This window comes from Nelumbo nucifera, chromosome 1 (assembly GCF_055504915.1).
Source record: "Nelumbo nucifera cultivar China Antique chromosome 1, China Antique-T2T, whole genome shotgun sequence".
NCBI lineage: Eukaryota > Viridiplantae > Streptophyta > Magnoliopsida > Proteales > Nelumbonaceae > Nelumbo > Nelumbo nucifera.
The window spans coordinates 106,694,837-106,717,134 of NC_142649.1; the positions used below are offsets into that span (position 1 = coordinate 106,694,837).

At 36.2% G+C, this 22,298-nt stretch overlaps 1 protein-coding gene across 12 annotated transcripts; it reads right to left on the reverse strand.

The window, feature by feature from the left end:
• Positions 1 to 1,405: 1,405 nt before the first annotated feature.
• LOC104606005 (melanoma-associated antigen G1-like protein) lies at positions 1,406 to 9,189 on the reverse strand. 12 transcript variants are annotated; one of them, XM_088891357.1, is made up of 10 exons: positions 9,153 to 9,174; positions 9,030 to 9,050; positions 6,194 to 6,289; positions 5,551 to 5,644; positions 5,054 to 5,102; positions 4,720 to 4,966; positions 4,061 to 4,213; positions 3,525 to 3,639; positions 3,299 to 3,413; positions 1,406 to 2,021 (listed from the first exon to the last, which is right to left on the reverse strand). In XM_088891357.1, the coding sequence occupies exons 5-10, from the start codon at positions 5,099 to 5,101 to the stop codon at positions 1,983 to 1,985; spliced, it is 717 nt and encodes a 238-aa protein (XP_088747483.1). In that variant the 5' UTR covers position 5,102; positions 5,551 to 5,644; positions 6,194 to 6,289; positions 9,030 to 9,050; positions 9,153 to 9,174; the 3' UTR covers positions 1,406 to 1,982. The 12 variants fall into 12 exon arrangements, with proteins under 12 accessions (XP_088747483.1, XP_010269306.1, XP_088747490.1 ...); XM_010271004.3 differs by lacking the exon at positions 5,551 to 5,644 and having other exon boundaries at positions 9,153 to 9,189; XM_088891364.1 differs by lacking the exon at positions 5,551 to 5,644 and having other exon boundaries at positions 3,525 to 3,630; positions 9,153 to 9,186.
• Positions 9,190 to 22,298: the final 13,109 nt, after the last annotated feature.

The following is a 22,298-nucleotide window of genomic DNA, read 5'->3' on the forward strand; positions in this document are numbered from 1 at the left end:
TGTCACTGTGACAATTCAAAGTATAGGGTACTGATTGAGAATTTTCCCATATTATTATATCAATTCACCAATATTAACAGTCTGAAATGAAGTGCCATTCAATTCACTATGATTTTGATTCCAACAGGGAATTATGCCTCCACTCGAAAAGATTCTGGCTCTAGTTGCTCAAGATGCTGCTGGCCACAAGACCACAACCGCACATCGGAAACATCTGATGTCCTTTTTGTTGTCAATTCATTGGGAGATGTTCCAAATGTGAGGCTGCAGTATCTTGTGCACAGGATGTGGCGGGTGTTTGTGTCTCATTTTTAATTTCTAATTTTTGCCTACTGCCAAACATGTTTCAATTTTCATCATGCACAAGAGACATTTCTTATGGTTTTGCTTGGTAGGGATCCGCTGCCAATAAACGCTACCAATCCTATCGCAACAGGCCTCCGCCGCTCACATTGATAACATCTCTCCATTGGCACATGTTTTGTTAGCTGATCCTCTCTTGAAGTGGCAAAGAAAACAAGCTTTTCACGGTCGAATCGAGGGTGCAAAATTATATCCCACACTACTTTAGGCTGAAAGATATCATACATTCCTAGTCTATGTTGACATCAAGGTTCAACATAATAAATCAAATTTTAATAGAATATATAAAGAGATACATTACAATCAACAACATTAAAACTTCAGTTAAAATATCATCAAACAATACCAGAGCTTCCGATTTATGATAGACCCATCTCATATAGTTCTCTATTACTGAAAGCTTGCAAAAAATTCATTGACAAATTATTATGAGATGAGTTTAATATATTTTTCATTCATCCATATTATAATTCTTCCTTAATAAAACATCATTCATTAAAAAAAAAACTTAATTTTTATAATCATGGACGTTTAGTTGCAGTACAACTACAGCTAAAATTTTAGTGCAATCAAGATCACCCCGGTTCACCACTACAAGCCTTCAACAACATCCATATCACATGCCCATTACTTAAGATCCCACCAATAGGAAGGCGTGTCGTATCATGTCAAATGAACCACGGTTGAAGATTGAAAAAGAGTGTAAAAGCTCAAATGGATAATCTCCATGGCATAAACCAAGCCGTTCATTTCCAGCTTAAATCTCCTTTAATGAATACATTAACTGATTAAAGATGTTGAATTTTGTTAAAATTTCTCATTTAAAGCGAATTATCAGAAATTTTCTTAAATAAAATTCATAGGAAAGAAAAGGCAAGTAATCTAAATGTCTTTTTAAAATTTTCTTCATACTACTATATTAAATCACACATACAGACAGCCAATATATGTTGGAAATCATTTGGACCCTTTTTCTGGGTTACTCGGGAAAACCATTGATGGTGCACTGCTGAGGCTTTGCCAAGTAGAGATACCAACGATGTAAATGCAATTGTGAATGTTCAATTGATGTAGAGTGTATCTATAGACAATACATCTTACTCTTCCATATCATTTGTTCCACTTATAAAAAGAGATACTCGCTAGTTCTAGTGTCCTCATCTTTAGTAGGTATGGACGTACGGTATCTTCCGTAGCATCAAATCAGCCCATAGAGCCAGCAAGAATTCTTCTCAATTGAAAAACACAACACGGCCTCGATAAAACGTGCAAGTATAATAAATACATTCGAGTTCTGGTAGAAGGTCCAGTTGGTTGCTTGTCTAGTTGAAGAGCTACAATGTAGTAGGATGTTGAAAATTTTGGCACTTGTCTTTTGGTGTTCATGTCCATAGGATCTACATTTGACACTAGTCTTCTAGTGTTATATACAATGACATTGCTTGCTTCTACTAAACATACTGCTGGACTGGACCAAGAGGATGCTTTAAAAAGTGAGTAATCAGATTGCTCTCTACAAATATATTAAGTGAAGAGGGATAAATATCCAAGTTGTATTTTCAACATCTACCTCAGATAATGACCGAACAATTTGCAACCTATGAATCGAAGATGGAATGTCAGTCAATTTCCGTGGAAGCAGCATCTTTCTTCACAATCTGCAATAAAATTTTTTTTTGCAAGAATATTTTATACAAATGTAAAACATGAATTAGAAAATGGTCAAAGGAACCATCACTAAAGAGTAAACAGCCTACTTGTTGAATTTCATTACTAGAATTGCACACTTGCACAGACACAGACACAACGCACACATTTATGTCACTACGAGAGGACAAAAATGACCAACTTGTTTTAACTTTTTTTTTGATAATTTAAATAATATACATGTAATGTGATTTGAACCTTCACCACTTGTGTAAACAACAACCAATATTACCACCAAGGTGAATCATCAAAAATCCCAGGTGAAACCCACTATTTAACTGGTCTTACTGAAGAAATTTAGACACCAATACTCAGCCCAACTAGATTCCCATGAAACACCAACTTTTCATGTAAATACTGATTATAACCATAAATGTCATTCTCAGAAAGCATGTCAGGGATAGGGATGTCAATGGATCGGTTTTGGGTTGGATCCCATCCAAACCAAAATCAATTTGAATGGATTGGACGGACCAATAAGACATTGAATTGGACCAGTCCAGAATTAATGGTCCAAAGTATTTATGGGATTGGATTGGACCTGGTCCATCAATAATGAATTTATATTGGATTGGGTTGGATTGAGCCAATATCTGGTCCATTGATGGAAGATAAGAATATAGATGTCAACGGACCAGGTTTGGGTTGGAACTAATCTAAATTAAGTTGAATTTGAACAGATTGGATGGTCCAGACATTGAATTGGACCGGTCCAAAATGGTCCAAAATATTCATTGAATTGGATTGGACCTGGTCCATTGTAATGGACTCACATTGGACTGGATCAGATTGGACCAAATCCAGTCCATTTGACACCCTTAGTCAGGGATATGAAACCCACCATTTCAATGGTCTTTCTGAGGAGATCTAGACACCAATACTCAACCCAACTAGATTGCTATGACTTGAATTTTCATCCTGTAAAGAAATACAAGCTAGGTAAAGTAAACAGAAAAACCTAGCACACTTGAGTTATATAACTAGGCTACTTTTCAGCTTTAGAGATAAGAGACCTATTTATTAGGAACCTGCAAAATTTCTTATCTTTTTCCACACCAGCTCTTCAAGGGAATTTCTGCCACTTTTATTGAAATAAGTTTCATATAAGACTGTTGCTTTGTAACTTTAAGAGATAGGGATTTTGTATTTCCTCAAAAGAAACATATCAGACCACAAAACAGAACTGAAACCGTCAATTGCCAACTATAGATGCTTATCTTAAGCATACCTGTGATATGTGTTCTCTCACTCTCTGGCTAACTGGGCCATCTAATGCTCTCTCTGCAAGTTCATAAAACAAGGTATTGCCTTCTGGCCCATTAACTTTGTTCTTCTGCAAGTACCTAAAAGAGAATAAAGAGTCTAAGATAGAAATCTATGGTCCACAAGAAGAACATTCCAGAAACATGAAAGCATTATGCATATATAATGGATGCTACTGAGACCATTCTAACCTTTGTTGGACAAGTGTCTCCAGTGCCTGCTTGATATTTCCAAGAACTGGATGACTTTCATCAGTTTCAAATAATCCTAAGCGCCTCAAATGATGCCACAGATTCTCTGGAATGTCTCCACAATTCCAGACAAAATCAAATCAACAAATGGACTTTGGGTAGATACATATATGTATCAGGATGGAGGTGAAAAGTGCAGGTGTTGCAAGTACAAAGCACAAGATTTCTAGTCAAGGACAAATAAATAGATCTGATAAACTGCATTCTTTTTTTATTGATGTGATATACCGACTTAATTTAGGACAGTAAAAGTAAATTTGCAGAGGGTGAAAAATGTCCAATAAACAGGTTGTATCTCCAATCAGGTCAAAACTTTGACCTAGAATATGTCAAAGTGGGATATTAGAAGAAACAAGTACCAATGCAAAGTTAGCACCATTTTTTTTTATCAATAAAGTTAGCACCATTTGTCTTAACATACTCTTTGTAAAATGCAGACCAATGCCTAACTGAATTATCCATATGAAAAAAAATACCTTCTGAAATTTTGCCCCCTTCAAGATGTACAATACTGACAACAGCAAAGGTAAAACCAGTCAGATGTGAATTCTGTGTATCCTCAATGTAATTTCTGTATGCATCTGCAGGTAGCTGACTAAAAATAACATATGATTTGGCTTCAGCAGTACCTGGATCCATTGAATAGAAACTATATATTAGATTCAATAAGGTAAAGTAATGCATGAAAATTGGCTTAGTTGTTCAGACCACCAAATGCTCCTCATCAACTAGAGCTGAATAGCCTTTAGCTTAAAGAGTTCACATGGATTATAGGATCCCAATCCCTCACTCAGTGAAGTTTTTCAGACCGAGCACTTCAAGTGAATTGGCTCATCAAGGACATCAATGGAAGTGAGGCATCAATTTTACAAGTGACCTCCACATCATGCTGTATTGAATTATGTCGCATCCACACTATGTTCAATTGGATTATTTCTAAAAACAGGGAGTGGAGAAAATTCTTTCCAGCAAAACAATCACATCAAGGTACATCGCAGTTTGAGCCAAATAGAAGCTTAGGCAATATAGCCAAATTGAGTGACACTCGAAAAGAAGTGAGAAGCCACTTTTATTGATGGAAACCAAAACAATGCTCTATTGGATTATTTTCTTGTAACAGAAGATAGATTCTCACTCTGTTGTGACAAACGACCCTGATTTGTTGATGAAGGGCGAGCTCGTTGAAGTTCCTTCATTTCATAACCAAAAATGCTTGAGAGCTTCTCTCTGGCCTCATTTATAACAAGTGAAGGAAGTGCCCTCTGGCGATAGTTTTTAGTTACTAATTGAGTAAGTTCATCCCTTTTGATGGGACAACCAGAAGTCTGATGAATTTTGAAAAGGATATAGCGGACTACTTCTGCAACAAGCTTATCCTTTTCCTGTAAGAAAGTCATTCAGAGGTTACAACACATCAATTCTTCTAACAGAACACATCATATAAAAGAGAAACAGGTCATAATTCAAACCTCCTTGGATATATCAATTTGAGATGAGTCCTCATGGTAAGTTGCCATCCTAGAGGGGAAAAAACATATCTTAAAAATTGTTTAGAAACTCAATTAATATCTTCTTTTTGAAAGAGATTGTGTGACAACCATATGGAGAAGAGTTTTGTAATGTCCAGAGATCTTTACAGTAGGGACCCATTAAATGTAAGCAATCACTTCCAGATTCAAAATGTTACTGTTGATTACTAAATAAACTTCATAGTTCAATTGGTTGATCTTTTGCACTGCATCTGTTGTAGAATTCAGCTTAACAAAAATGAGAGGGAAAAGTAGAAAACAAGAACAATTTTGTGAAAATATAAATACTTATGTTTGTAGCCTACACAGTACACACATATATGACACATCTGACTGTGTCATGGAATCATATGTCTACCCATGGCATGTCCACCTTGTGCACCACCCCCATTTCCCCAGTCTCACCCCCAGAGTCAGTTAACTCATTTGCAATCAACCTGCCGTCTAGCTAGGATCTGCCTGTCTTCAACAAAAGCCCCTTGACCTTGGGAGATATAGACCTCATTGCATGCCCCATTTACCAGCCAGCACCTTTGATACGAACTTATACACATCAATTTTCTAAAATGATATGTTTAACATAGAATAAATACATGAAAAGTGTGTGTTCCAGAAATTAGCCCCATGTCCTGTGAGATGGGCATGTAAGATCTTTAAGCAAGGTTCAAAGTATCGATACGATACGAGTTTCGGCCGTATCATATTGGCACTTAGAAATGGCCAAAACTCTATTTTTTTTTAGTTTTTTTTTCAAAGTTTGGTTTTTTGGAAAGCTTATAACCTGTTTTTTATTATTAAAAAAAATTGGGGGTCCAAAACACCTGGAAACAGGTGTTTCGAACCGTATCGTTTTCAAAAGATACGATACGATATGCCCGATACGGGGTGTATCGTATCGATACTTTGAACCTTGCCTTTAAGCTCCCAATCAATCACTCACATTGAAGACTCATTAATGACTTGTACTTTTTTCTCTTAACAAGCTCAGAAACAGAATCAAGAAAATGCAAAATTTTCCTTTAAATAATTTGAAAGATGATAAAAGGGAAAAGACATTGAGTAGTCCAAAAAATATCTTACTTTTTTTATAAGTAATGACCTGGATCAGTGATGATTAATATTCTCTGTGATTCTGGCACATGTTTGTGAGATTGTCATGTAGGGCATACAAGTGTACTGGAAGATGAAAAAAGTTGAAATTAGACAAAACAAGAAGCAAATTTGTACAACAAAAGAAAATTGATCACACAAGAAAGCATAACCATAGTTGCACATAATTTCTCATATATGTTTTTGTGCATTTCTATGCTGATAGTACAATAGCCTAGGATTTTGCAATATTTTTTTTAATGAATAACAGGGAATTTTAATAAAAGATATAAACAACAATGTACAAGTGCAAAAGAACCCTTTATGATTACAATTAAATACATAGAAGACCATGATAGCATAGCCCCTGCTATCTCTCCCCAATTACATTGTAGGATCACTGAAATTACAATTATGCAAAAAAAAAACACATGATTTCTGTTAACCCCTTGCTTTGCTAACATATCAGCCAAGGAATGTGCAGACCTCTATACCCATCCTTTTTTTCTTTTGGCTTCAGGGGGCTACTGGCTACACAATGGGGGGTAGCCCGTCCCCCATCCCCTTAACCCCCTGGTGGCAGCAGGATTTGATCCCAGGTCTCTGCGGCAATGAGTCAGAGATCCTACCAACCTATATGGTTATACCCATCTTATTTTCAATTTCATACTTCTTGACAGCCACTTAAACTGTATGATGATCTTGTTCTTAAGAAATCCATATTCCAGAAAGCTCTCTCCTAATTCAGCAACCAACTTATCACCACCTTTGAATCACCCTCAAAGATTAATTTCTCTACTCTCATCCCCATAGCTGTTTGTGCCCCATAAATTGCAACCATAAGTTCTACTCTTATTGAGTTACCTACTCCAATTGGACCCAAATAGAAATGGTCCACTCTATTTCTATTCACAACTGTTTTATTTATGCATAAAGATGGAAATTCATGAAGCTTGGCTTCTTTACAGAATTTACTATCATAATTTCTTTGGTCTTGGGTTTGGAATAATGTTATCAATGTTTGTGCTAAGTCCAACACATAGAAGCATCATTGAACAGTAAATCAATGATTCAGAACTATTTATCCCTTGGTGGAAAAAAATTGAGAGGGCTTAACCCTATAAGAAATGTATTTTTCCAAAATAACCTTTTAGGTAATTTCCTTAGATTCTGCCATCAGTTCCATGATGTAATTAATTGATGATGACAAGTGTTCTTGTTTGATCTTAATGGTATTTTACAGCTAGTTCTGTATCATCTGTATGAATTCCCATTGTATATAATATGGTCCTATGCATTTGCAGGATATTGAATTATCAAAAGAGATAAATGAATCATTCAAGCAGTCATCCCAAGCTAGGACAACACTCCCTTCGGGTATCGAAATGAGTGTTCATGTCTTAACAACTGGGTAGGTCTTACTTTCTCCAATTTAGTATTTGTAAACTTGGTATAATACATTAAGAGCACAAGTTAACACTGCTACACAAGTTCAATTTCCAAAAAACTTGTAATTTTGGTCTGGTAACTGTGTACAGGTACTGGCCAACATATCCACCGATGGATGTACGGCTTCCACATGAACTGAAGGTATACCAGGTTGGTGAAAAATGGTTTAGGAGTTATACCTTAGCAATTAAGCTACTTTGTGTTTACCCACCATCTCTTTTATCTTTCATGGTGAGACAGGACATTTTCAAGGAATTCTACTTGAGCAAATACAGTGGAAGATGCTTGATGTGGCAAAATTCTTTAGGTCATTGTGTATTGAAAACTGAATTCTCAAAAGGCAAAAAGGAGCTGGCAGTTTCATTATTTCAGGTTGGTCTTTTCTTAGATCATTCACTTTTTTTTATATTTTAGTCAAGAACTATATTTTATTAAAGATCAAAAGCTTACAAAGCAAGAACTGGGTTGGTCTTTTCTTGGATCATTTACTTTTTTAAATATTTTACTCAAGAACTAGATTCTATTGAAAGATGAACATGATACTAGTGTGCTTCAAAGAATAAGCTATGTAAATGTCAATGCTTACTAAGCAAGGGAAAATACCCAAACAAGAATACAGGAAAACAGTACTAAGCTTGTACCTACGAGCTCCAATGGGGTATCTTTCTCCTACCAACTTCTCATGCAAGGAAATGAGATACAGAAATAGCAGATCTTAGTTCTGATCAGTGTGGTTTGCAATACCAGTGAGATTTGGTGAAATATCCCTTTTTTACTAGGGGGCAATATGGAATATTCCTACCATCTTTCTTATATTTCATTAGAATTGTCAAAAAATATTTGAAAATATTTTCCTAAAAGAAAGTTGGATGATTGTCTTTCTATCTTGAATGTAGTCCATTTACTCAGGGGCCATTTGATAACAGTCGACCTGAATTGAATGACTTACTGTTTTGCCTTATAATAGATAAAGTAATTGAATAATAAAATATCTGGGGGTATGGTAATCTACCCAATAACTAACAAACTGTCAGTCTCCACCAAAATCTAACAAACTACCAATCTCCTTCCAGTTGTACCATTTCTGACTTTTGTTTCACATGAAACTCTAAAAACTGTTCATCAATGGTGGAGCTTCTTCAACTTCGAACTAATAACACTCCTCTTTCGGAAAGAAAGTACAAAGGGAGAAGATTTCAAGTCCAACAACCGACAAAAAGAAATCTATATACGTTGATTCAATTCCAACCAAATCTAATATTTATCATCAATGTTAAAATCAAATCTCAGGGCTTTTTCATCAACTTAGGATAAAAGAACCTAGCAGCAGTAAAAATAAGAGATACCTTTGCCAGAACGAAAACTAAGGAAAACTTACCTCGCCGTGGTCTGGTCTGGTCTGCAATACAAAGACAGAGGAAGAAGGAAAAAGAGTGTGAGAGAGAAGGAAAGGAAGTTGAAGAAGTGGAGAAGAGAGAGAGCAAAATCGACGGTGACTTACTTGAGAAGGGTTTGAGGGCTATTTTTTTGTTTATGTTAAGAAGCGGGAATGGGATTCCGATTTCTAGGGGTAGGTCGGAATCGAATTTACATCTGCGCCCCACAGCGTATCCCAACCGTGTATCGACAACATCAATCAATAACAAAGATATTCTCAATACACGCTGAGATGTATATCTAGTACGTTTGTGGGGGCATAAATGTGATCACGTCAGGATCGGAAATAGCCATTCCTTAAAGGTGTAAATTGGGTCGGGCCACCCACGGCCTACGGCATGAAATTGGACCGGCTCAGCTCAGTCCAGCACGACAGTCCACACCAAGCCCAGCATGGCGCATCACGAGTCAGCACGACACAGCCCATAGGGCCCGTAGCGAGCCACGCTCAACCGGCCAAAAACTAGTCGTTGGGCCCCCCCAGTAGCTATAAACAGCTATATAGGGGGTATTTATGTATTTTGCTTATGGTGGGGAGAAAAAAATGACATAAATGCCCCCAACAATTATATAACAATTAGTTTAGGGAGGCTTTTTTGGTAAAGTAATAAATAAGTTTACAATGATAAAAATACCCCTTCCAACAACTAAAAAACAACTAGTTTTTAGGGTATTTTAGGAAATTGAATTATGTTCAATTCCTATAAATAGCTCTATCCTCCACCAATCTCATCACACCAATTCAACAATTTTCTCTCTCTTTCTCTCTCTCATACTCATACATTCTCAATTCTCTACAACCTGAGTAATTCTAATTGGTTGATTGTCTGATTCTCCAATTCTCAAGTCTCAACATTATTGAAGTTTCAACTTTCAACAAGAAGGCTTGCTTAACCAGCTCAAGTATCTCAATTTGCGAGGCTTGGACGTTGAAAGGCTTTAACCGTTGAAATCAAGTTGGGATTCTGAACTAGCAATCCGGGTAAGTCCAATTAAATTAATTTTTATCCTTTTAGAATGAAAAAAAAAATGGTCGGCTCTTCCGAAAACCAATTCCCCAACATGTTCACTGTTGACAATATTCAATCACATCATGATAGCGTTAGCACTGATGTTATTGATATTGATGGAAGTGGAACTTTCACCCTTAGTACTGATACTAGGGGAAAAAGGAGGGCTTCTAAGTTGAGTAGCCCAGTTTAGAAAATTTTTAAAGTAGATGATATTGAAAGGAAGGGAAAAAGAGCGGTTTGTTAAAAATGTAGAAAATACTTTAATTATTGTAGCAAGGGTGGTACGAGTAATTTGAACAGACATTTGCTCACACATGAGAATGAAGAAAAAGAAGAAGCGAGAGAAACAACACAAACACAAATTGGGAATGAGAGTTTTGGTACATTTAAATATTCACAAGAAAAAATGAGATAAGAATTAGCAAAGTATATTGTACATGCAGAACAACCATTTTTATTAAATGAAGATCCTAAGCTTGAAAAGATGGTTGCATAATTCTATAAATCCACAATATAAAAAAGTTTCTAGGAATACTATTATATCGGATGCTTTAAAAACTTTTTATTCATATAAAGAAAATTTAATTTCTTTGTTATCAAATCTTAATTTTAAAGTTGCAATTACTTCTAATGTTTGGACATCTAAATTTAACATAAATTATATTTGTGTTACCAACCATTTTATTTATGAAAATTGGCTTTTAAATAAAAGAATTTTAAGTTTTACTAGGCTTGAATGGCCACATACTTGCCTAGATATTGTTTCAAGTATTTTAAATACTTTGCATACTTATGGAATAGAAAATAAATTATTTTCTATTTGCTATTAGTTTTAATAATGCCAACAATAGTGATTCTGCAATAAATATTTTAAAATCTCAATTAAAATCATGTTTAAATTGTAAATTATTTCATATCAGATGTGCATGTCACATCTTAAATTTATGTATTCAAAATGCTTTGAATATTATTTCTACTCATATTTCTAAAATTAGAAATTGTATTATATATATTAAAAGTTTAGGAGCAAGGAAACTAGATTTTAAATATTTATCTCAAATTATGGTTTAAAATATAAACATTTTATATTAGATGTAAAACATATATGGAATTCTACCTATGCTATGTTAGAAAGTTGTATTTATCATAAACAAATTCTTGCTGATTTTTATAATGCAAAAATGTCTAATGATATTATATTTGAGGAAGACTAAGAAATGGTAGTTTGTATAAGAGATTTTTTAAAACATTTTTATGATGCAACTAATGAATTATGAGGTATTTATTTATCCAAATAGTTGTAATTTACCTTATCAATTAATGGTAATTAGTGATTGTTTTGCAAGATATAAAAATAATCCACAATTTCAATGTATTGTTGAAATAATGGAAAATAAATTTAAAAAATATTGGGAGAACATTTCTCCCCTTTATTGTTTAGCTACAATATTAGACCCTAGGATTAGGAAAGATGGCTTACATATTTTACTTAAATCATATTGTGAAAATATGAATATTAAAATTGGAAATAAAAAAGAAGAAATTAATAATTTATTATTTGAAATGTATATATTATATGAATCTCAAATAGTAGGAAATATTCCTACAATTTGTACATAATCTTCTACTTCTGATGTTGAGCCTAGTAGTAGAAGAGAATTTTTTTTTATTTAATAAGTAAAAAGCAGAAATCTACTACTTCTACAACAAGTTCATTTACTGAACTTAATTTTTATTTACAAGTAAATTTTTTTTAGTTTAGGTGAGGGAATAAGTAATTTTGATATTTTAGCCTGGTGGAGTGAACATTCAAAAGATTATCCAATTCTCGCCTTCATGGCACGTGATCTACTAACCCCTCCAGTGTCTATAGTTCCATCGGGGTCTTGTTTTGGTGCAGGTACCAATGTGTTAGACGACAAGAGAAGCTGCATGAACGATGAAAGTATAGAGATGTGCATCTACTTTAAGGATTAGCTAGATGCAGAAGATAGATTACAAGACAAAGGAGGGCATGATACTATACCGAATATTTCACCTGAAGCAGATGATAAAAGTCATGATTCATGCAGTTGACTAGTTGTATAGAATTTTTATTTTTTCAAATTATTGTAATTTTATTTAATTTATTTACTATTTTTTAATTTTTAACAATGTAATTTTGTATTTTCAATTTGTAAATATATTTAATTTTTATATTTTATTAATTTATTCCATTTTCATATTTCATTTATCCAAGTATCCAATGATCCAATCATTGTATTTATAATTTGTATCATTCAAATTTAAATGAAATAAAATTCCTATTTTTCTTCTAATCTATTATTTCATCATTCTTATTTCAATTTTGTTAAGTATTTTTTTTTCATTTATGTGTTAGATAACTTAGATTTCTCGTTTCTTAATTTTTCAAATAATTCCTAAAGTTCAAAGGAAAGTTAAATATTTTAATTTTACACTTTTACTTAGAAAAGAAGTCAAAATAAAAAAAAACATAAAAAAAAGTAAAAAAAAAAATCAGTTTAGCCTGATTCGGCCCAAGCCTGCCTTGTGGCCCAGCCCAGCATGGCCCAAGCCCACAGCACGACCTACAGCCCGGACTGACCCCCAAAACTTTACACCTCTACTGGCATTCCCTCATTCCCTCAAATGCGGAGAGAATCGGATTCCGATTCCACCCAACCAAACGCCTGGTTCCATTCGGATTTTGATCGGAGACCCCTATTCCTGCAAAGTGCAAACCAAACAGGGCTAAATCTTTATTTATTACGTTCTGCGGTGGCTACTGGGTAACCGCAGCTAATTAGTGACGTGCGGTCAAAATGCCAGTACAGTGGATCTATCCTCTTAGAAATAATGATGTGTATGACTTGGGCCTTCTCTAGGTTAAGCTTTCAAATAATGATTATCAAAATCAAAGGTCTAATATTCGTGGCAGGCAATACTTATTTTGTTTTGTTGTTTTTATGGCATTGACCTTGCGCTGCTGGCCAATGCCTTATTTGGTTCAAAAGGGTTTACACTAGCAAATCCACCTCCTAATAGTAGAAGCTACTTTAATGCAAGGTTCAAAATATCAATAACCATCAAAGTATGTATCATATATAGGTTGTATATATTACTCTAATTCAAGGTTCCAAATATCAATAACTATCAAAGTATGTATCATATGTAGGTTGTAATGTTGTATATACATACCAGAGTATGTATAACTATCAGAGTATTTACACATCCACCCCCAATATGCTAAATACTAATGAGGTAGAACATCTAACCACTAGGGCTGTATATAGGTTGGTTCAGTTCAGTTGTACATAATTTTCTTAATCGAATTGAACTTCTCGGGTTGAATTTTCAGCCAATTGAAACCAACCAAATGAGTATAAAAACTAACTTATTATCTGAGCAGTCAAGTTTGTCGATTTGGTCAACTTAAAAAACTCGAGATACAAAAGATTGTATAAATGTTAAGATACCAAGTCATAGAGAACCGGACCTTAGGGGAACCGAATTGTGGGGCATTTTTTGGAACGAAATTGGCACTATCGGTTTTCGGAAAATTGGTAATGGAACTGAACCAAAGCTAGTTGGTTAACCAGTTGATCGGTTCGATTAACCATCGATTCGGTTCGTTGGTTTTTCGGTTTTTTAGTTTTTACAATATATTATAAATATATATATATATAATAAAAATTATAAATATATAAAATATTATATTTTAAATAATATATAATATATAATATTATAAATATATATTTTTATATAATGTCTATTTATTAATTTAAAATATCTATAATATACATAAATATATGTACCTTCAGTTTTTTAAAAACACCAAACCGACTGGTTCAATTAACCAATTTTTCGATTCAGTTATTCGGTTTTTTTTTTCTTCACCCCTACTGGACCTTTAAATCTTGTAAAACAAACTTGCAAATCAAATAAAGGTAGATCACTAAACCATCATCATTCAGAGGAAACCGGAATCTTGACCATTAACGTTTTTCTCCCAATTGAATATCCAACCGACTTTAAAGACTTAAGACTCAAAGGGTTGAATAAATGTTAATACCAACTTGTAGAGAATTGGACCTTTAAATATTGCAAAAGAAACTTACAAATCAAATAAAGGTAGAGCATTGAATCATCATCATTAAGAGGAAATCTGAATCATGACTGATGATGCATGTTTTGGCAGCTCCCAGCTGACAGGTGACTTGGATGTCTAATTGAATAGTTCCTAGCTAGAAGGTGGCTCGAACGCCTAGCTGAATAGTTCCTAGCTGGAAGGTGGCTTGGATGCCTAGCTAAACAGTTCCTAGCTGGAAGGTGGTTTGAATGTCAAGCTGAATAATGACGAGTTGTATAGTTTACTAGGGCAACCTGCAAGGAAACAATGTCAAAGTGCTCGGGGTGAGCACTCCGATGCTTAAGTCAGCGAGCTGGAGATTTTTGAGAGAGATGCGAGAGATAAATTGCGCATATCTTCTGAGGTTGGAGGTAAGGCCCTTATATAGGCATCATTTGGCGTGATCTTCATGCACCGCATCCGAGATCTCCGGGAAGACGTCCCTAACTGGTTTGAAGTCATTGGAGGTAGTCGTGCACGTAGACCAGTCTTTGCGCCTTATTCGGTTTCCTCTGGAACATTCGGTGTGGGAGCCAACTTCCAAGAGACCCAGGAGTGACGGGATGCATGCAGGATTGGTTGATGAGCACATCTCGCAAGTCGCCACCTGGACCTCAATCAGATCGGTAAGCCCTCGAGGGAGGTCGCTCCTCACGTCGAGGTCACTTCGGCTAATACTGACGAGGTACCACAGGTCAGCCCTGGACGAGGTGCTGCTAGCTGCTTTGAGTTGTGGACAAGGTCACCAGCTACAGAGGCAAGTCTGTAGCCCTGGTCGGTGGAGGTAGGTTGCTAGGTCGGCGGAGGCAAGTCGCCAAGTCAGCGACAGAGGCAAGTCTCTGGAGGTAGGTCGCCAGTTGGGACTCCATCATTTTGGCTAAGGCAAGTCATCGCCTAGGTGGTGCCGGGGTGTCATCCAACTGTTTTGAAATGTCATGTGTCATAATGTCAGTGGAGGGCCAAATCTGCCCTCATTAGTGACCATTTAGCATTTTTCTGCTAGTTTCACGGGAGATCTTCTACAACAGAGAAAAAATGTAGTCACATAAAATATCTAATCTTCATTGTGGAACAACTAGATTTTAGTGAAAATTAGGTAGAAGATTTACCTTGCATGATAAGATTGCTCAAACAAATCCACCAAACAACACACCTGATCGTGCAAAAAATCCTAATAGCTCCCAATAAATGACCATTTCCTCGATATATGTTTATTTAACAGGCATTTAACATTGTTCCTACCACTTCTTTAATTGAAATCTTTGCATCTCAAAAATACCAACTTCTTTGCAAGTAAGAAGGAAGAAATTCAAAAATGGTAAAGTGCAAGATTGAGAGTGAGATACAAGAATTGGAAGAAATTCACAACTAAATATAATTTGAATAGCTTTAAATTTCAAACTATACCATTTTATTCCTTAGACTTCGAGAGTTTTTTGGTCTTTCCCGTCAGGTTATTAATGCTCAATCCTCCAAAGGAGTGAAAGACTGCTTTTGAATGAATACTAACTTCTTTTCTCAAAACTAGGAAGGAAAATTTGGGAAATGAAGATTCAATATAAATCCTAACCATTTTTTTGAAACTAGGAAAGAGGACAAAATTGGAAAACTAAGAAATTTGAACATTGGAAATTGAAAAATTATAGTCTTTTCTAACTTATATATGGTTAGTTTGTGTTGGGTTATTTTCGATTTACAAATACATAAATCGAAATCGAACCGACCAATCAGGTTATACATGTTTATAAATTGAAATCGAACCCAACAAACTTTGAAAACCAACCATATTGGTTTGGTCAGTTTAGCCCTTCTCATGAACAACCCTACTAACCACTATTAAAGGACAATACCACTTAAGTGTATTGATAGTTGGATACTTAATTTGAACCACTTAGTTTATGCCCTTAGCTCTAATCAGATTGATGTACTTATTGACATTTATTGTAAATGAATAAAGTGCATAATTGTTTCATGTTATTTCGGTAATGTTTCTGTGTAATACCCTTAAACTGGACACTTATGTGATTCGTGTTATTTTAAAATCTTCAAAATCGTTGGATAGATTTGGGGAGATTTATCCTGCCAAGGCTGACGCTGATGTGCCGCCAAGTGGGTTGGGGTGGCTTGTCTCAGCTACCAGGGTGAGACCTAAGGTACATGCATTGTGGGTTTTCTTGAAACCCTGAACCAAACCAAATTCTAGTATTGCCCTGTACCTTGGAGACAAATGGGCAAAACTGGAATGTTACACCTAACCCCTAGACTCGATTGTTGTACTACACTAGGTGTTGCATTGGGCTGTCTTTAATATGCCAATCAGTGAGATCCTTAGAGGGGTCAAAACCTGGGTATGTTGGGGTAGTCCGAGAATTCACCTGAGTGGGTGATCATAGTGACAGGATCAGCTCCTTTGTCGGATAAAGTGAATGACCAGGGAATGCACTCTCTTTGATGGAACCTAAAACTACCGGTAGTTGATTTCAAAGTGATGATATTTGTTTTGCAAATATATTTATATAGAGATATACACATATATATATATTAAGGTTTCACAAAATGTTTGCAAAATGTTTTAATTCCCGTGATCCATGTGAGTAGAGAGTGCAACATTGTACCTTGTAGCCGAGGGAGAGGTCCTTTCTTGTCGGACAATGTTTGATTATTATGGGTTGAGAGGTTAAGTGTAAGACCATTGAGGGTTATACCTGATGGGCTAATCTTGCATCTGCCTACAATCCTTGGGCCTTCATAAGGTGGTTGGACCCAAGGACCATTTAGTATAAATGTTGGGCCCATTAAGAGCCCATACTGGTGGACTCAGGGGTTCACTGTGTTTTACAGTGAATTCAGCCAGGCCCTTGTAACAAAGGCTGGGCTGAGCCCATGTAGCTGATGTGTAAATCAATGCTAAGGTCCCATGCCATACAAAGAGAGCCAAGCATGCCAACGTTTAAAGGGAAAGTGAGCTATGTGCCTAAATGAGCCTAAAGCCCATTCAAATTGGGCTTAAGTGAATTAATTAAAAAGGGGCAAATTGTTCTATTTTTATTTCTTTAATTTTGGGTTGTTCGTATGGTGGATATCGAAATCTTTATTGGCGCCAAGAATTTGTACACCCTGTTGTATCATTCTATTCAATTCAGTTTGTAAAGATTTTTTTTAAACGAAATGTATAGGATTTATTCTGATGTAAATTAATAGAGAAATTTGGTTTTTCTATTTTTTTTTCATTGGAAGAGATGCTGGTACACATGGAGGAGAAGAAGACCCATTCACAGATACAAGATCAACAATTTGCAATTTGCAGAAAATGAACCTGCAAACTGCGACTAATTTTTTTCTTACAGGATTGCAACACCACGAACAACCCTCTGATTATTGTTTTGCTGATCTTGAATGTCTTTTTCGGCTATAATTAATTTTCAGATCATAACCTTGAATTGGATCTTGTAATAGACACCAAACCCTAGGGCGATTTGACCCAGATTGGACTAAACTGGTTGGACCGAATCTGTGGTTCAATAGGGTCTGTTCTCAGCCCCAAATTTTGATTATGGGCCAGGGGTATGATGGCCCATTGCAAGTTGCAATTCGGCCCACCCTATTAAAACCTAGTTTTATTAAGTTAAAACTGCATCAACCCCAATTTAGCATAAATGCTATATGGGCCGAACTGATTTAACTTAATTAATTTAGGGTTTTACAGATGATTTAATTGATTTGATCAATTATGTGATTGTTTTATGCATGTAATGTATGATGTGTGATGTGCTACGTACATGAGCCATAAGCACTTGGCCCATGTTAATTCGATAGTGGCTCTTTCGTACATCATGGCTGAATGCACATCATTGCCATGGTGTTCATAAGATCATTGGATGACCTCCCTTCTTGATGGGCCCCACATAAGCTTCCTCTCTAAGAGGAACCGTGTGGAACCCTAGCCCATTTAGGGCCCATCTAAATCTGACTTTGAAAAAGCCAATGTGAGCCACTTTGATTTGACCTAAATAAGGACTAGGGTGTAACTACTCGTACCCTCCAGCAAAATATAAGTGCATGTGATAGGGAGATTCATATGATGAACTCTTTAAAGGCCTTCCATCATTAGCATGAAGATGGGCTTATCAGTAACGAGGAGATGCACTATAAAATTGGGCTATCCATTTGCTGGTGAGTCTATTGGATTGTTTTATAAGATGATAGGGGCGTCATAGACCGATGTGGGAGGGGTCTATCCTAAAATGAAAGACTCTCTCATAGTATCTTGGCGTTCACGAATATAATGGGTAAGCACTTACTGAACAGAAATGTTTAACTTACAATGGCAATGAACACTGTTTGACAGAGGCTAAAGGGAAATCTCATAAGATGAGTGGATATGATCCTTCACACAATGTGGTGGGGTTATGCAGCCAAAACAATTGGTTCCATGCATTGTATGTGATTTCCCACATTTCTAGAGACATACAACGCAGTCTCCGTTACTGAGATGGGAGAGAAATCTTAGAGATGAATAAATGGAAATGAAACATAGATTAAAAGGCATTTCTATGTAGTTAACATGAATCAATTTAGGTTGTGAACTAATTATCTACCTTTTCTTTATCAAAAATGGCCAACGAACAGTTTGCTAAATTGTTGGACGACAACAAGCTTAAGGGCCCAAACTATGCTGACTGATTCCGTAACCTTATGTTGGTATTAATGTCCGAGAAATTGGACAAGGTTGATAAAAACTTTGTTCTAGATCGTCCGGGTGATAGGGCTTCTGAGGCCCATAGGAAGGAATATTAAGAATGGGAAGAGAATAACTCTCTTGCCCGGTGATACATCATAGCCTCCTTCGACAATCCAATACCAAGATAGTTCGATCAGATCAAAGTATCCAATGATATGCTAGATAGTCTGAGGATGATGTATGAAGAGCAGAATCGTTCTACTCGATAAAAGGTCCTAAAGTTGTTTATGACTGCTAAAATGACTGAGAGCCAAATGGTTCATGATCATTGTCTAAAGATAATGGGCTACATCAATGAACTGGAGGCTCTTGGGTCAAGGCTTGATCATGTCACCAAAGTTGATGCCATCCTAAACTCTTGGCCTCCCTCTTTCAATCAGTTTATCATGAACTATAACATGAATAAGCTAAATGTTAGCCTTGTTAAAGGTGGCAATTTGGGTAAGAAAAAGAGGAGGGCAAAGAAGAAGCCTCAGAAAAAGGATAGCAAGCCTAAAAGGCAAAACAAAGACAAAACATCGGATGCTTATCACATTTACAAGCAGGCCGACCACTGGAAGAGGAATTATCCTCAATACCTGGAGACCAAGAAATAAGGTAATCTCATAAAGACCAATTTATTGGTCACTTCTTCTTCTTGTTGTATTGACTCCGGGGCTTCTACTCATGCATGTAACACATTGCAGGGGTTCAAGACAAGTAGAAGACTAAGTGACAGAGAAGTTACATTCTACTTAGAGATTTCTACAACAATTGCAACTACAACCATAGGAACTGTAGAATAAGTTTCAGAGAAGGAATCATTGTACTTAAAGATTGTCTTTATGTACCTACACTTAGAAGAACTTTGATTTCAGTTTCAAAATTGTGCATGGATGGTTATTCTATTTTGTTCAGTAATGTGATTACTATTAAACGAAATAAAAAATGCCTCGCATATGGAGAACTTGAAAATGGTCTTTATGTTCTCCATCATTCCCTGAAAACAAACTTAACCGAAACTACGTCGGAAATAATCCCCAAGAAGAGAACACGTGAAACAGTTAATTCCACATGCCTGTGGCATTGCCGACTTGTCCACATTAACATAGATCGTATCATAAGGTTGGTAAATGATGGTCCTTTGGATTTTCTAACTGTAGAAGATTTTCTAACTTTTGAACCTTGCCTTCAGGGTAAAATGACAAAACGACAATTTATAGGTAAGCCTGAAAGATCTATAAGCACACTTAACCTAATACATACTAGTATGTGGTCCCCTGAATGTTAGGACACATAACCAGTACGTTTATTTCATAACTTTTACTGGTGATCATTAATGGTATGGTTATGTGCACCTAATGAGACATAAGTTTGAATCCTTTGAAATGTTTAAAGAGTTCAGGCAAGAGGTTGAAAAACAGTTGGGGAGAAAGATCAAAGCCCTTTGATTAGATCAAGGAGGTGAAAATATCTCCGACGAATTCAGGGACTACTTAAGGGACAATGGAATTATTTCACAATTAACTTCTCCAAGCCTCCAGTTTATTTCAACTATGACCAAGAAAGTTACTTGGTGGAAGCCACGACCAGTGAGGAAGATTCCTTGAAGTGGGTAGACGCCATGAAAGCTGAGATGGACTCGATGGAGACCAACAAGGTCTGGACTCTTGTAGACCAACCCCCTAGGGTGAAAGCAATTGGTTGCAAGTGGATTTACAAGAAGAAGAATGATCCAAATGGTAACATTGAGACCTATAAAGCTCGTCTTGTGGCGAAAAGGTACACTCAAAAAGAGGGAACCGACTATGAGGAAACCTTTTCGCCAGTGGCCATGCTTAAGTCTATTAGGATCTTGCTAGCTGTAGCAACATACCATGATTATGAGATTTGGCAAATGGATGTCAAAACCACGTTCTTGAATGAAGATTTTACTAAAGATATTTATATGTAGCGACCGCAAGATTTCATAGCTGCAAGTCAGGAACACATGGTGTGTAAACTCAATCAATCCATATATGGACTTAAGCAAGATTGTAGGAGCTGGAACATCTGGTTTGATTCTACCGTCAAACAATTTGACTTTGAGCAAAATCCGGATGAGCCATCTGTTTAGAAGAAGACAGTGGGTGATAAGGTTACATTATTGGTTTTGTATGTAGATGACATTCTACTCATTGAGAATGATGTAGGAATGTTAACTGCGGTGAAAGTGTGGCTTTCACAGCAATTCTCCATGAAAGATCTTGGAGAAGCCTCCTACATCTTGGGACTTCGACTCTATAGAGATAGATTGAAGAGGACAATAGGATTATCCCAGTCTACTTACATTGACAAGATTGTCAAAAGATATAGTATAGAAAACTCAAAGAAAGGAAATGTTCCTTTTAGGTACGGAGTCACTCTCTCCAACGGTATGTCTCCTAAGACTTCCGAGGAGATTGAGGGCATGAGAGAGGTTTCCTGTGCTTCAGTTGTAGGGTGCATCATGTAGACCATGTTGTGCACTCGGCTAGACATTGCTCAGGCTGTAAGTGTGGTAAGCAGATATCAATCAAAACCCAGGATAGGGGTACTGGATAATTGTGAAAATATACTGAAATGCCTTTGAAGGACAAAAAGAATTTTGTTTGGTATTCGGTGGTAGTTCACTATATATCGTTGGATATGTAAATAAATAAAGTGTATTGATAGTTGATACTTAATTTGAACCACTTAGACAGTTTATGCCCTTAGCTTAAATCAGATTGATGTACTTATTGACATTTATTGTAAATGAATAAAGTGCATAATTGTTTCATGTTATGTTGGTATGTTTTTGTGTAATACCCTTAAACTGGACACTTATGAGACTCGTGTTAGTTTAAAATTTTCACGGCCGTTGGATTGATTTGGGGAGATTTATCCTGCCAAGATTGACATTGATGTGCCACCAAGTGGGTTGGGGTGGCTTGTCTCAACTGCTAGGGTGAGACCTGAGGTACATGCAGTGTGGGTTTTCTTGAAACCTTGAATCGGACCAAATTCTAGTATTTCCTTGGACCTTAGAGACAAATGAGCAAAACTGGAATGTTACACCTGACCCTTAGACTCGATTATGGTACTGCACTAGGTGTGGGATTAGGTTGTCTTTGATATGCCAATCAGTGAGATCATTGACCAGGTCAAAACCTGGGTATGTTGGGGTAGTCCGAGAATTCACCTGAGTGGGTGATCCTTGATAGGATCAACCCCTTTGTCAGACAAAGTGAATGATTGGGGAATGCACTCTCTCTGATGGAAACCTAAAACTACTAGCAATTGATTTCAAAGTGTTGAGATTTGTTTTGTAAAATATATTTATATAGA